Genomic DNA, 16832 nt, shown 5'->3' with positions numbered 1-16832 from the left:
TAATTAGTACGCATATATCTTCAAGTACGCTTAAGCTTCGCCCTAAAGAGTGGAACGCGATCGTATTATTGGACGCCGTTGACACCGATTTTCTGCGAATGGGGCCCGACTAAAACGAATTAGCAGGCGAAGTCCCAATTTGACCCGCCTTAGGGTGCCTCGATGCCAGCGCCACCGTTCAGGGTGGAGACAACCCCGCTGCTGCCGCCATATTTAATCACACGAGCTCAGACTCAGCTACGCTTGCGTTCATAAATGTTGTTAGTCGCGGTGCGCTTCCAAGTGCTTTGCCTTGATGAATATTTTTTATCGGTAACGCATCTGCACATCTTCATAACCAATAGCCATTAACTCATCGAGGGTGGAAGACGTAAATGTATGGCGCCTGGAACATGTCCTAAGTTGCCTAATTGAATTAGATTTCATATGTCGTGTGTAAGTTTTAAATACGCACCATTCTTTTAGCGCTTCGTTGCTCGGTATATAAGGTTTGCGACTACCTGAGTATGGAAGTCGTTTTTATTTTACGCTGTTGTATTTTGGTTTACACGTCACAGCTCCTTTATCGTAGCCATCCACTCGCGCACGGCGGTTAGTTATATTTGCGTTGCTTGCGCTCTTTGCGTTCGTTGCAATTATTTGACGATATCTACGCGCAATTTTTTCTTTTTGCCCACAAAACTGTCTGCTGACAGGAGTAAGCTGGTGTAGAATAACTGCGATGTGAAAATAATGTTTAATTAGTGCTGTGGAGACCCATGTAACGTAACTTGTCAGTGTCAATTTTGCGTAGTAGACGCAAGAAACGAAACGATGCAGAAAATACATTTTTTTATTTATGTCTGGCACAGTCAATCATAAAAGAGACGTGCACATGAAAAATTATATGTACTGTGTGGCGCCTGAAGGTGACGTTGAAAGACGAGATAAAAACATTCGCAAGGTAGGCTCGACACACACAATGCGCGATCGGGAGTTCTTTTTATGCTTCATTACATAAGGGGGGGGGCATTTAAATTGAGTGCATCAATCTTATTACAAACAATATAAATAACAAACAACAATACCAACAAGAAAACGCAACCGCGGTACTATTAGTGAAGATATCCAGCCAGAATACATCAGCCACCATCGAATATATCACATCTGCCAAACACATCGATGGCGAGTACAGAACATTTTATTAAATAACCATTAGAACACTGATGTAAACTACATGAAAAAAAATAAACAACACTGCATACACACGGCGTAGAAAAACCGTAAATGAAACTAAGACAGTCAAATACAGAGTAGCAATGTTTTTCACTTCGAAAATATTCCATGATCTAGAGAGATGTAACAGGCCTTTCTCCTGCAGTGAACTCAAACATGCTGATGGCGACGATAATGCAACGTGCGGTATAACCTGCAAAGCAAGTCATTTTACGGCAAGTTGACGCCAGCCACAGTCTTACTGCCACACACATCGTCTGAATCATCAGGCTCGTTTAGCCAGAGCAGGTAGATACGCAGTCACATGAATAGAAAACGGCACATGAATTTTCACATTACGCTTGGGTGGTCAGTGCACTGTCGATTTCCCTGTTCCCCCATTGTTCAAGCAAAGAAGTATTCAAACGCTAGCAGTATAGTCGTGCAGCCCAACAAAAGCCTCTTCATATGGGTGAAAATTTGAAGAAAAAAGCACTTAAACAAAAGGGAAACAACAATTACAAACAGCGGAGGCGTCAAAGTTGCTCAAGGCGTCAAGGACCATATAACTCAAACATTGCTCCTCAAACATCTAGATAGCACATCTATCTCCGGGGCACAGTCACTGAAGCTATTCCATTGCATGTGTCCCCAGCTTTCTGCATGCAGAACGCTTCCATTATTTGTCATGCCTAATTATCTTTGCGTCGGTACAAAACGATTTGTTTTGTCGAACAATGACAAACAATAAAAATGGCCTGCAGTGTCCAGCTGAATGCGAACTATAATGTGCACCTAAATTGTTCTTACCATCTCGTAGTTTTATATTTAAACATCGGCCTGGCTCATAACCGCCGAAATCCCGTCGGTTTTTGGTATAAGACGCCACTTGCACACTAAAGTTTTTTTTTTTTCAACGCTTGGTGGTTAGTGGGTAAATCTTAATTTCACGGGTTCTAAAGCATCTTGTGAAGCTTTTTGTGAACCGTGTTGCCAAGTGCAGTTGGTGCACTGTAGACCACTTGTACGCCGAAACAATATCCTATATTTGTTAGACCATCAGACACTTTCGCAAAATAGGTGATAACAGCAATGTTTCTCTTCCTATGTAATTATTCTCACATGCTGTACTGAATATACTTGTATATGCATTATTAGGTGGTGCTCAAAATGCCGGCTACCGTATGGCAGAGTACCACTCAAGCACTTTCCGTGCAAATGTGGATGGCATCATCAGCTATAAAACAAATACATAAATGCAACCATCGCTGGCATGCTTTAGAATTTGAATCACTAATAGCTACAATAATTATTAGTGATTTCTTTTTCGGTGGTTCACGCTCAACGTTAACTTTGGCTCACATTAGTGGTCACGGCACGCATAAATATAATCTTAGGAACAGAATCCTAGCACCAATTCACTACGCACTGGAAGGACGTGCTACGAAGCCTACTGTGACCAAAGTGTAACTGTTTTTTAGGACAGATTAGCACACAAAATGAAACGAGTTAATCTCAGTGTTTCCGAATCTTCAGGCTTGAAACAATTTCCGGGCTTGGAAAATTCTCATACGATTCTCTTTTCTTTTCATTTTCTCTTGTTTCAGAAGCCACCGAACTATTATGTTACAAATTTGGTGGGTTATCCCAAGGAAGGTATATTCATCAAACTTCAGAAGCTTTGAAGCTCAGGAAAGACTTAGAAGAACAGGGCTAATACACTACATGGACTGACAACATTATAATTGTTTGTTTCTGCTTTAACAGCGAGATACACTCATAGCTCACCACATGTATGAACTCAATCGCCTGACTTCTATTCTGGGCCTCCATACTGCAACACTTGCCAATAAAGCGTTTCTAGTTTCTTCCGTGCCTTTAATTGTATGTTTTTACTCATGGACATTCCATTTCATTACTACTCATCATTGTACAATGAGTAACAAAGAGCTATATATTTTAAAACAAATGTGCTGAAATTTGAAGAAACCATTCATAAAAGGAATGCAGCTGGAAGTCATAGTGAATCAATTGAATTTAGTTAGCTAAAATCTCCGGAGTCCCTCAGGGCTCGCTTCTTGGCCCGCGTCTGTTCCTAATATTTATCAATGACCTTCCTGCTGAAATTTCATCATCTATTCGTCTGTTTGCGGATGATTGCGTTCTTTACCGACGTATGTCTACTATTAACGATAAGTGAACGCTGCAGGAGGATTTAACCTTAATCCAAAATTGCTGTTTGACCTGGCTCATGCAGTTAAATGTATCAAAATGTAAGTTCATGCACGTGTCTCGTAAGAGATCTAACCTACACTTCTCAAACACGTTAAACACTACTGCGCTATCACAAGTAGAATCTTATTGGTATCTAGGCACAGAAATAACAAGTAATCTAAGTTGGTCAAAACACGTCACGTGGCTTTACGCAAGAGTTTCTAAATCAGTAGGTTTCATCAGACGATCACTTACGTATGCTTCGGCCATGGTTAGACTCGTCGCATACAAAATTTTAATGCGTACCAAACATGAATACGCATCCCCTATCTGGAACCCCCATCAAGAGTACATAATCCAGGCGTTAGAGGCAATACAAAATCGAGCTGCTCCTTTTATAACATCCAAATATGATTCTCGGTTGAGCGTTAGTAACATTAATGCTTCGATTGATCTAACCCCCCTGGCATCCCGTCGTAAGATAGCAAGTATGTGCCTTTTTCATAAGCTATATTATAATACACCTCATTTACGTCAGAGCCTAATTCTGCCGCCCATGAGATCATCACGACGCCTGTTTAATTGTCACAGTGTTCAACACATTCATGGTTCAACTAACGCTTTCAATAGATGATTTCTGCCGACTGCCATATCGGATTGGAATGTACTTCCTGACGCTAACGTCAATGAAACAAATTCTATAAAATTTAAACAGTTATAATTACACCAGTGTTGTTCACAGCGCCAGTAGTAAGCCCTTTTTATCCGCTTTTTCTTTTTCAAGTGGTTACTGTGTTTACCTGTTTTTGCATTCTGTATAATTGTGTTTTATTTTTGAGACCCGTGGGTACCATTTGTTACACCCCCTCTTATGTAATGCCCCATCAGGGGCCCTTAAGGGCAAATATGAATAGCTTTGAAAAATAGACTCAAAGGGAGACTAACAAAACAAAGACTTTCTTTGTCTGCGTCATTACTTGGTGTGATTGTTCATGAACTCATTAGCCCATTTATGAATATGCATTTGAATAGAGAAGGTGGTGTTGGCCCGAAGTACAGTTTGCTCCTAAACTTTGGCCATATTCAACCAGAACATTTCCACAGACTGAATCGCTCCATTTCCACAGACTGAATCGCGGTACCACGTTTAGTTGTAGAGACACCGGGGAAACGAAGCACGTGCTTCAAATCAGGAAACTAAGCCTGACCAAACCAGTATTGAATAAGTACCTACAAAGTCCAGAATAAATCATATTTCAAACTTTCCTTACACGTGATCCTCAACAGGCCCCATGCACGTTCCCGAAATGAAAAGGTGCTGGCACATTTTGTCCGCCCAGGACACCGCGCAAACATTTTGCTGGTTGATTATAACCGTCCACACAGAGTAACAATGAGAGCATGTCCCTTTTATTTAGCCAGTACTAACCTACGCACGTCCACCTTCGGCGGCTTATAACCCCTGACATACTCTCCATCATCTCCCCTGATAAACATCGTGCATCACTTATTTCCTCCAAGGCACCAGGAAAACATGCGCACGACGTTCTCGACCACTTCTAATCCCTAATAGCTCTACTGTAAAACAAACTGCCGCTATTTTTAGGTACGATTATCATTCTCCCAGCACTGTCCCAAACTAATAGTTGGGGTTAACACTGAAAATCTTATTACGGCAGTGGCAAAACCCAGCAAGCTCGAGCAGCGACACCGAGAAACGCTGGTAATATCCGCCGAGACTCTCAAGGACTGGTGGCGCCTCAGCGGCGGCACGGTATTGGCTATGATGAGGATGGTATCTTACTGGCATTCATATCGAAACTAGGCGGAGATAAATAGTCTCCTAGCCTACTTGAGCTGTTGAGGTATTCTATCGGTGTTTATCAGCCCAACAAATCGTCCGTATTTTCATTTTTTTTTTCTCTTCCTAAAAACCTCTATACCTACAAGGTATAGCAACCTATGCATGTCTGTATCAGACGCAGTCCTATCAATCTCTTCCCTGCTTTTTTCACGAAACCGACGCCGCACAGCTCTCTATCAGTGAATGCATGCGAGGAAATTACGAAACCACTGCATTTGCTGCGTAGACCGGTCGCTTGTCAAGACCTGTTTCGTTGGTGTCGTCAGAACAACGCCGCAAATGGAAATCGCGAGAGCATTGTTGCGTGCCATTCTGCACATAAACAAGATTGAAAACTCGTGAGGCATCCTTCCGCCACTTGCGCAATGCCAGAGAGGAGGAGAGAAGGCTACTTACTACAAATGGGCAAGCTCATAAAGGCGACGATGCTTCTCTATTCGCGTCATTTTAAGCCAAGTGAATATTTTTTTTCAAAGTAGGAGAATGAACTTACATGATTTAGCGCTCTTTCTTGAGGGTAAGACGCTTTCAATAAATTCGTGTGCAGCTAAAGTTCTTAAATGTTCTGCTTCGCGCAGTCGCCTACAATGCGCCAGGTGAAAATATCGTTCTAGGAGAACAGGAGACCTGAAGCGTTGAGTCCGACTCCCTGACCGCCAGCTGGTCAAACTCAAAACTCAAGCACCCGCGCGTGAAAAGGAATGTCTTCGTCTGCTTCTTCGTTGGCGTTCATCAAAGCAGGTGCCGGAGCATGGCGCGTAGGCTAGTGCGCGTCTTCGTCTTTCTAATTATGTGGCGCATGTTGCAAGGTGTGGAATTATTCTCCCTCCTCAGAAGAGCACCGACTCGATGCTAAAAGCAGCACACACATTACAGGTAAAACGTGGAAGTACACGCGTGGAAGACACATGCACACACACACGCTTGCTGACGTGCAGTCATAGAACGCATGGCAATGTTACTGAGGCAAGTATTGTCCACGACTAAAATAAATAAAACAAAAAGAAGGACATGGTCCACAAACTATGGCGGTTATGGAGTGGGGTATGGTTTCCGCCACACCGCGTGCACAATCTCGGGTAGTGTCTTTCGACATTGTGTTGGTTGGATGCCGTCAGGAAGAACCTCGTAGTTGACGTCACTCACTCGCCGCAGCACTTTCTAAGGTCCGAAGTACCGGCTGAGAAGTTTCTCGGATAGGCCTTTGCAGCGGACAGGAGTCTAGACCAGAACCTGATCTCCTGGTTGGTATACTCAACTTGGCGATGGCGGAGGTTGTAGTGGCGTGTGTCGATGCACTGCTGTTTCTTGATGTTTCGTGCGAGCCAGTTGGCGTGCTTCTTCGGCGCGCTGCGTGAAGAGCTTGGCGTCTTGGTCAAGATCATCAAAGCTGTCACATGGAAGCAATGCTTGAAACATGGTCTGAACTTCACAACAATAAACAAGGTAGAACGGCGTGAAGCGTGTGGCCTCTTGCGTCGCGGTGTTGTACGCAAACGTTACGTACGGAAGTACTTCATCCCACGTTTTGTGCTGTACGTCGACGTACATAGAGAGCATGTCAGTCATCATTTTGTTGAGCCTGTCGGTCAGGCCGTTTGTCTGCGGGTGATAGGCAGTCGTCCAAGTGTACTGTGTATTTCTGCGCGCACTAAATGGACAGCGTTCAAAGCCGGCTCTGATCATCACCACCGGCTGTCAGGCTCTATCTATTCAGCATGCGCTGAAATGGACATTCCGCTCAGTGGACCCTTACAGCTTACAACTCGCCCCCCCCCCCCCCTCAGAAAAACGCTGAGGAATCACTTCGAATGTGCACTTGTGGACAATGGTGCACGAATCAGTGCAGACATCAGCTGTTTAATTTGACTAGAAGCCACATATTCACGCTGTCCGTAAACCATAAATTAACACGTATAATTAATTCCTTCCGCCATTCATTTCTCCTTCCCCTTCCCCTAGTGCCGAGTAGCTAACCAGAATTTTTTCGGGTTAACATCCCTGCCTTTCCCACCCCCGCATCTCTTTCTCTCTCTTTTCCAATCGTTTCGTGCAAGCAGCCTCGGACGGGGAGAATAATCGGCAGCGCTAGTATCAGTTCTCCATAGGAGGTGTCCGCAGATTATCAGGCGTCTGTACGGTGCTTTCGCGAAGCACGCGTAAAAGCCTGCATTTCGTAACAAGATGTCGAACTTTTTAATTTGTGAACACTCGTTTCTCGCTATATTTCGAACGCTATAATGCTCGTTCAATGCTGTGCTGCTCGTTTAGATTTCTTCAATGAAAAACAGGAGAGTCTCCGTGTAGGCCTGCTGCCGAAAAAGCAGAGTTATTTCTTTAATTTTAGCGTGCGAAGCTTGATGTCGGTGTTTCCCTTGTATTAGGTGCCTGTCTCGGTCGCAGATAAACTCTCGCAGTGCATGCATAAACTCAACAAGCAGTTAGGGATAGCCGCTGAGGCGGCTGACTTGACTACAGCCAACCAGCAGAGGGCATACGCCAGTCAGTATAATCCGCACACGAAAGCAAAGGCGTTTCAGCAAGGGGACAAGGTGCTTGTGTCTGATAACCACCGCCTCGGTAAGATAAACCCAAATTAGATAAGACCATATCCGGTCAAGAAGAAATAATGATGCCACTCTTATTACGCCGAAAACACGGAGGGAAGACGCATGCTAGTGCACGCGAACCGCTTGAGGCGTTACACACGTCGCGTAGCCAGCATAGAAGTAATATTCCATGACGACCGCTAGTATGGCTAGCTGGAGTACACGCCGTGCTCAGGCAAGGTTCTCACAAGTGCAGCTACTGTACCTCCGGACCGTATGTCAGACTTGGAACCACCGGAGGGAGCGTTTGTGAACGACGTATATGAGACGCGTGCTGCCTTGTTTACCGGCGAAATAGGGATAGCGTGAGTGAGTGAGCATCGCGTAAAATTGGTTGAAGGGGCGACGCCGAAACGTTGCCACATTGATGGTATTGCTGTGGCTTTGAAGCCTGAGGTTCCCAAACAAAAATCGAAACTACTATAGCTAGGATTGATGCCTAGGCGCGAAAGCCCTTTTGCTCATCCGTTGGTGTGCGTCCTCAAGAAAGATGGCACACTGAGACTGTGGATAGATTATAATAGCTTAAACGCGATGACCGAGCCAGACGCATCCCCTATGGGATATCCACAGGGCTTAATTACGAATGTCGGGCAAGATAGTCATATACCCTGATTGATCTCCGTCGCGGTTATTGGCAGGTGCCCTTAGCGGAAGACTGGCAACCAGCGGCGGTATTCGTGTGACACTTGGGTCAGTTTGCTTGGAGGGTGGTGCCATTCGGCCTCAGAAACGCCGCAGCTAGCTTCCAGAGAAGCCTGAATCAGCTGTTGACCCCTGCACGAGGATTATGACTGCGCATATTTAGACGACCTCGCTCTGTTCAGCAGGTCAATACCAGGAGCAAATCCGACAGCTTCATGCTGTTTTCTGAACTCTGACGTCAGTAGGATTTGTAGCAAACCTTGAACAATACCAAGTGGCCCATGGATGTGTCTGCTATCTTGGGGATGTGGTAGCTTCCGGCAAGCATGGTCCGCACCCTACTAAGCTCATGGCCATCAACGGACTGCAGGTGCCACGTGCTCAAAAAAGAACTAAGGAGCATCTTTGACTTCTGTGCTTCGCGACTATAGCAAAAAATTTCGCAGCTATAGCAAAGCCTCTAACGCAGCTGACTGCTAAGGACATTTCCAATCGCATCCCGTGCACTCCTGAGGCCAACGAGGCGTTCGAAAGTCTCAAAAGTGTGCTGTGCGATGCCGTAGAACCAGTGACTCCAGATTCAAGCAATACCATGTTGGTTATGCCCCGATGCCTCCGCAATTGATGCAGCCGCGTGTCTAGGACAAATGACCGAGAATGGCACCGAGTGCCCAACGCTTTTGCCAGCCATCGCTTCACGCCCGCTAAGATGAGGTGGTCTACGATTGAACGCGAAGCGCTTCGCGTAATTTAGTGCCTCTAGAAGTTAGATACATGGGTATTTGGCGTAAAAATCGTAATATCTTACCAAAACCCACTTGCGTACCTCACACAGTCCGCTCCACATGTCATGGCTTAGCAAAAACTGAGTTTTGGTCCAGAGAAACTAGGGTCCGAGGGCAAAAGCCTTCAGTCTGAATCGGTGGCTCCACCCACGTAGGTACCGGTAGGCCAAAGGTGTTCCCGATGTCGTGAGCTCTCCGCACGGCCACGAGTTGATCTTGGAGGACTTCGCTGGATATGCAACGACTCCAGTCCTCCGCACTGTTGAGATCCAAATCCCTTTGGTAGGGGCAAAGAGAGAACATATGATCAAATAGACACGCAGTGTGTCCACAACTTTTATTTTCCGCGGGAAAATCCTGGGTAATTTTGTTACGCACAAAAGGTGTCGGATAAGGTTTCGTTTGAATCATTCTTAATGTGACTGCCTGAGATCGGTTGAGCCTCAGATGGGGGGGGGGGAGGAAAAAACCTCTTGCCGTCCCTATAGTGTGAGATGATCTCTTGGAAAGAGCTAACAGAGAGCAAAATTGACACGTTGGGCATTAGCGCTGCAGCGTTATTAAGTAGCGGTGCGACACAGAAGAGGGACCGCACATAACGCAGATGCATTTTCGCACCTGCCGAACCATTGCGGGGAGAGTGTGGCAGAGCACTCGCAGTGACAGACAGTGGAGGCGAGGGAACCACTGACGTGTGATGTGATATTACAAGAATAACTACGCAGAGTACACTGGACAGCGAACTCATAGATCCGTATTTTCTGTGTGGGCATTGTGCTTTTAGTAAGTTAATTTTATTGAGTGTCATCTTTTAAGCTGCATGATGTACGTTGATTTTACCCCAAAACTGCAGCCTGATAGTGCCCATCCAGTTAAGCGTTGTTGGATGTAATACCAGCTATTTTCAGGGGAAGAGGTCTGTTGCATCAGTGAAACGTTTACCTTTTGTTTCGTTATTAGTTAGTTTTGTATTTTTTACTTGAAGTTGGCTCTTTCTATAGTGCGACACAACGGACATTATTTTTACTTGCCGGGGGTGCTTTCTGTGTGATCTGGTTATGCCCTGATTTCCCGTGGCTTAGAGATATTTTTAACAGCGAGGCTGTTTAAGCCAGCCGTAAAACGTGCGCGTTTCACGACAAGCCAGCCGCGCCGCAGCCTTGGCAACCAGCGACACCGCAGCTGCCTGCCACTGCGTTGCCTATAAAGCACCTCGCGGAGCGTCGTGCGCTATGCTCGGGAGAGAAAAAACAGAAAATGAGAGCAAGAGAGAGAAACAAATTGTAGCAGCACCAACGAGGCAACGCACAGAGTTACTGCCGACGCCAAGCGCGCTTCTCCGTTTCCCCACATTTTCGCCGAATGCTCGCGGTGTCCGTGACTGCAGCAGGCGCCTTTGGCGGCAGCTCGGCGGAGCTCCCGCTACCTGCCACGGCCGGGCTCGAATGGCGCGCGCGTTCGCTTCTTACGGCCTTCGCATCGGGGCTAGTTCTTGCCTATCGCCGCTGCTTGGTGGGGGGCGCTCCGACCTCAACCGGCTCAGCTGTTCCCAGCCGATCTGTGCAGCGCGCGCAACGCTGGAAGATGGGGTCGGGCGCGCTTCTTACCTCACCGTGCATTCAAGAACAAGTCGCCTAATTGTAGAGGACGCGTTAATGGTTCATCTAGGCTTCTTATAAATGCATGCAGTGTAACCGTATTAATACATCGAGCTTCATTAAATTCACTGGAGAACGTGGAGATGCATGCGCCGGGAGAACAGCTGTCCGCCATCAAATGTATATGCATTTTGAGGAATGAAAATATATGTTTATTGCTTGTATGCACTTATACCCCTGTCACACGGCACATGTAACGTCATTTGCAGTAAATGACATTCATACCGAATGTCATTGCCGTCTTGCGTTCCCAGTCTACACGGGTAAACAAAATGGCATTCGCAATTGATGGCAATGTTTATCGGCAGGCTGCTATGATAACGACACTTTACAAGTCGTGCATCTTGTTTACTTATTTTGACTATATTGTGAGCAATACAATGGCAAACATTGGATGGATATTTGAAAATATATTACACTTCGTTTTAACTTATCGATTTTGTAATTTTTTGCCAAGCCCCTATCGTCGAGATTACACAAGCCGCGCGTGAATGAGTGCGGCAAGTATGGTTGCTATACTTTTAGGCGAAAACTGTTGCGGACACAGTAGCTCACAAATGTGCCTTATTCACAATTACAATCTAAAGTGTTTCCTTGGCGGCTTGTGTTCAAAGGCCGAAGGGTTCTCGTTTTCGTCAGTTGGTTGGTTTGAGTGATTTACAAGGAGTATGCTCAGAAACTTCTCCGCAATTAGATCTGCGCATCGTATCCCATGGCAGTCGTCAACACCTTCAGGACAGCTCAAGACGGGAGCGCGGTGTAAATGGGGCTGGACTGCTCTTCCTGCGTGACAGGTGTTCGGAGGCTTTATCAAAAAAAAAAAAAACAGTATCTTGTCCAAAAGCGCCACCAACTCGGGCAAGAAACTCATTGCTTGGGAACTGGTGAAAAGAAACACCGGGTGTTTTCCCGGAACGGGAATTGCAATGCGGAGCACAGCAATACACCATCACACAGCAGTTATATACCGATGTGCAATGAACGGTGCCAAGTCTCGGCTGTGGCCGTGCGTACTAAAGGTCTGTACGACTGTCTTCAGGAGCCCACAAATTACTGCATACTGGACAACACTCACAGAGCACCTAATAAAATTCGCGGGAAAACGATCGTGCGAGCGCGAAGGCAAGCGCATGCACGTGGAGCAGGGGAGGATGGATCTAAAGTCCCTAAGTTTTTTTAAGGGACTTTAGATGGATCTAAAGCCCCTTGATGTTAGAAAGTAGCGACACTCTCCCCCACGCGCGCGCTTTCCTCCTCAATTCTCCTCGGATTTCTCCCCCTCACCGGGCCGGCGCGGCGCCGAACCCTCCAGTGGCTCGATGCAGCCGCATTAGAATCAATGCGCGCGCTTGTTTATTCGGCCCTTTGAAGCGTTGTATGGGAATTTATCCCTTGTGAAACTGTCATGACGAAAGTACGTTTCCGATAGAACGTCGTGCCATTTTTTTAGGACGCTTCGATAAATACAAGCGGAAGCGCTCCGAAAAAATGAGTACCAAGCAGTGGCTGAGCTGTTTACCTCTACGTCACCACTTGGGTTGTTCGTAACGCGGAGGTGTATTGGGTGCATACAATATAAGCAGCGTAGAGTATAAACGAGAATTTGGTTCACTATCTTCGCTCTTAAAAGGCTGAGAGAAGGTAACCAAGAAGAAATGTGATAGTTTACTTAAAGTGAATTCGCCAAAATGAGTGAGCCAAAAGCCTTTGTACCAATGCCACTGTGCGAAATACGTGCTGTGTTTGCGAAACAGCCAACATAGAACTTTACACACGCGCCTGTATTCCGTCACTATGAAACGACGAGAAATTACATTCCATCACCTCTGGGAGTAACCTAAGTCTCTCTCTCTCTCAAAAAAAAAAAAGGGCTGATTGCTTACACGGAAACTGCTAAGACTGGCACTTGATATTTAACTTACAGACTTCAAGATAAGTTTATCAGAATTGAGGGAGATTATCAGAAGCGCGTGGCTTGTACTTAATGAGCATGCGCGAATAATACATAATACCACTTATCTACCTATATATTGCGGTTCATGCCTTCGCAACATAAAGTACATAAAGAAAAAAAAGTGCTCGCAGTATTGAAGGAGGAGGAGGAGGAGAGGAAGAGAAGGCAGGGATGTTAACCAGAAATGCGTCTGGTTGGCTATTGAAACTTTGCAAAGATACAATAAGCACGCAATAAGAGTAAAATAGTTCCTTGACTTCACAAGTATCAGGCGCAAGGATCACACGCACACACACACACGCGCACACACATACATGCACACACATACACGCACACAGGCACGCACATACACAAACACGCACACACACACACGCACACAACTACAAAATATGAGTTACAGGTATTAACTCACAAATTGCATACATTTGAAAACTAACGCACGCGCGAAAACACAAAAAGCTTTGACACGGCTCGAAGAGTCAACGAAAATTTCAGCCGACTCACTTAAAAAAAAAAAAACTATATGCACAGTTATCGGTGCTCTGTATTGAACTGAACGAAGAGTCCGGCTATGCGAAGAGCATTAAAATCTCCATGCAACTTCATCCACAAATATGAGGAAAGCTGCAACATTCACCTCGCAAAGAACGGCGTGCTTAGAAGGGGCGAAATCCCTTCTCCCGATGTTATGGAGCCACTGCTTCCGACGCACGACATTCCGTTCACCTCGGGGGATATAAAATAAGGCTTGCCATTTCTCTAACCTGCTGCTGCATTGAAACGCGCAGCAGCAAGGCATTTTCACGGAGAACGAATCTCAGATTCCTACGAAAGGATGGAAAAACTTGGGAAACACACGTTCGGAGCGGCAGGGCGACCACCACTTGGACTGCTCATGGCGAGCGGGAGAAACTAAAGGCGCGCGAAAGCAAGTTTCGCGTCGTTTTCGTGACGTCAGGGTCACCTGACGGGGTAGTCTCGAGCGCCGCAGCCATTCAGCGTGGCGGATGCGCTGCCTCCGCGAAAGAGGGGGAGAAAAAGAGGAGGTTGACGGCGCCGGCGAGGGTGTTGCGGCGTAGATCAAAGCGTGTCGCTACTTTCTAACATCAAGGGGCTTTAGATGGATCAGGGTCGCAGCGCCCCTACTGCCGGCGGGTGGCGAAACGTGCTGAGAAACTCTTATCACTGTTTCACCCGTCTAAGAGGCGAGCGCACGCGCCAGTCGAGCCCGCCGCGCACCTGCGCGCTACTGCGCATGCGCCGTGACGTCATCCCGGCGTTTGTTGCGCGCCGCCCGTGCACTGGCATAGCTTTCGCCGCACTTCCCCTACGTGTGCTCGGACTGCATGTACTTCGAGAGGTGTTCCCCGATGCCACGGAACGAGGAAATGCCTACCATCATCATACAAATGGCTTCACCGAGAGCCTGAATCGCACCCGGACCTGCTCTCAATGCATGTTTCATCTGACCACCCTGACTGGATCCTGGTTTACGTAAACCTTCGCCTACAGTTCATCGCGTCACGATACAGCCGGTTATACACCCTTTTATATGCTATTTGGCCGTGAACCTACGTTACCAATGGACACCCTACTTCCGGCTGCCGCCGCGCCGCCTAGCGAATATGCACGTGGTGCCATCGCTCGTTCCGATCATGCAGGTCACATCGGCCGCTCTAGGCTCTCGGCCTCGCAAGCTAAAGCCCCTATATATAAAAGCTTGCGTCACGCTCTGAAGAATGCCGCCGCCTCCTCGCACACCCTGTCCGAGGCCGACGCCGTGTCGGTATTGGCCTAATGGCATCACGTGGACCGTCGCGCCGCCGGGCGCTGGCTGCGTTTGTTTACGATCACGCTCCATCGCCATTTTCGCCCGAGAAGTGTCTACCGACTGGCGAGGAGCACGACGATAGCGGCGAACACAGTTGGCGATCGTCGAATCTGATCAGCAGCGAAAGATAAACAAGTGCACGTGTTTCACGCGGTGTAGGTGGCGCAACGCTCGAAAAAGGAGCGCGAAGGAGAGGAGAAACAAGGAGAAGGGAAGGCGGAGGAGGAGAGTGTCGCTACTTTTTATACATAGGGGTTTTATCGCATGCGACTCAGAAGCGCCTCTATGACAGGCGGCATCACGACGTTCGCGTCTCACCCGGTGCCTTAGTTCTCCTGTGGTGTCCATTCCGTCGTGTCGGCTTGTCCGAGAAGTTATCTCGGTACACGGGTCCTTACCGAATCATCCGCCAGGTCACGGACGTCACCTACGAGATTGTTCCCGTCTCTCCGACTTTGCAGCCTGCGATCCCTCCCAGAGACATAGTTCACGCTAGCAGATTGAAAGCGTACCACCCTCCCTCTAACGACAATGTTTGAAGTTCGCCGAGACGGCGCTTCTACCGCCGAGGGTAATGCTACGAAGAGACATTCTGCCTGGGGTAGACGACAAAGAAGACGCTTCTGTCGGGTGCTGGTGGGTGTCCACCCTCTTGGCTACTGTGTCTGTGTAGTGTAAATACAGTGTAAATAGTCCCGCCTTGTGTCATTTTACGTAACAATATGTACATAGAAATTAAATTTGGAACTGGCCCACATAGGGTGAGCCTATATCGGCAGAGCCGATGGCGCATAGCACCGCAAGTTGTGCCCAGAACGCTTGGTCGGGGCAACATGGCCGCGTTTTCTATCCTTTGGTGCACCGCCCCAAACAGTTACAACCCCATCGCCACCGAGTGGCTATGAGAGTGGTGACGCAGGGAGACCAATCACCAATCCTGTACGGCGATTGTCGTGTGAGCGGTCCGCCATAAAGCATTGTGCCTCGTCTATGTCCCATTTCTGTTACCACGATTTAAACCGTTTTCTCCTCTCCCTAAATGCAACAGACGAAAAACGCTACAAGGGAGAGGGTAATAAACGAAAAGCGATCGCACACCGCACAGTGGGCGTAATTAGAACTAATAAGTAGGAGGCACCTGTGAACTAAGCTGGCAGGATGATTGACATATGCTGTGTCTCCCGGTTCCACGCTCGTAACTGGGTGCGACGTTTCGAAAAACCGATAGCGTAGAAATTGCGGGCCATCCGTTAATGAAAGCTTTCACTGCGACACTTAAGGCCATCTACACTTGGCGACCAAACACTGTCTCTGGAAGGGGTTCCCACGACGGCCAAGGTCTGAGAAAGGGGTTTCCGCGAAGGTAAAAATGGTCACGGAGTGTGCAGGAAACAAATAGCACTGATTATCGCTCTTCTTGCGCAGAGCTTTCTGCACTATTGGGTGCTACTCGCGTCGCCAGGCGAGGCGCAATGCTTTATGGAGGACCGCTCACACGACAATCGTCGTACAGGATTGGTGATTGGTCTGCCGGCGCCATCACTCTCAAAGCCACTCTGTGGCGATGGGGCTGTAACTGTTTGGGGCGGTGTACCAAAGGATAGAAAACGCGGCCACCATCGGCTCTGCCGATATAGGCTCACCCTATGTGGGACAATTCCAAGTTTCATTTCTATGTACATATTGTTACGTAAAATGACACAAGGCGGGACTATTTACTCTGTATTTATACTACACAGACACAGTAGCCAAGATGGTAGATCTAGATGTAGAGCCTTGGAGTTACTGGCACCTACCCACTCTGGTGGATTGGCCAAGAACCGGGTAGTTTGAAATAACAATCAGAAAGGAGATGTATAAAACAATACAAACATAAATGTGGGAATATATACGCATCTGAGAATAAGATGGTGGACACCCACCAGCACCCGACGGAACCGTCTTCTTTCTCGTCTACCCCAGGTAGAATGTCTCTTCGTAGCATTACCCCCGGTGGTAGAAGTGCCATCTCGGCGCACTTCAAACATTGTTGTTAGGGGGAGGGTGCTATGCTTTCAATCTGCTGACGTGAACTACGT

General features: G+C 47.2%; 1 protein-coding gene across 3 annotated transcripts in view; it reads left to right on the top strand.

The window, feature by feature from the left end:
- Window positions 1–16832, top strand: part of LOC119453582 (cytochrome P450 3A31) — a 234461-nt gene that overhangs the window by 92245 nt on the left and 125384 nt on the right. The window contains exon 14 of one of the 3 annotated variants that reach the window (XM_049668267.1): window positions 2802–3059. The exons of the other annotated variants lie outside the window; for them this stretch is intronic. Coding sequence (XP_049524224.1) covers window positions 2802–2879 — 78 coding nt within the window. The 3' untranslated portion in view covers window positions 2880–3059. Of the gene's footprint in view, window positions 1–2801; window positions 3060–16832 lie in introns of those variants that run through there. 3 annotated transcript variants of the gene reach the window in all.

This window comes from Dermacentor silvarum, chromosome 5 (genome assembly GCF_013339745.2).
Source record: "Dermacentor silvarum isolate Dsil-2018 chromosome 5, BIME_Dsil_1.4, whole genome shotgun sequence".
Lineage (NCBI taxonomy): Eukaryota > Metazoa > Arthropoda > Arachnida > Ixodida > Ixodidae > Dermacentor > Dermacentor silvarum.
Note: the sequence above shows the minus strand (reverse complement) of the source record. Positions and strands in the feature narration are given on the sequence as shown.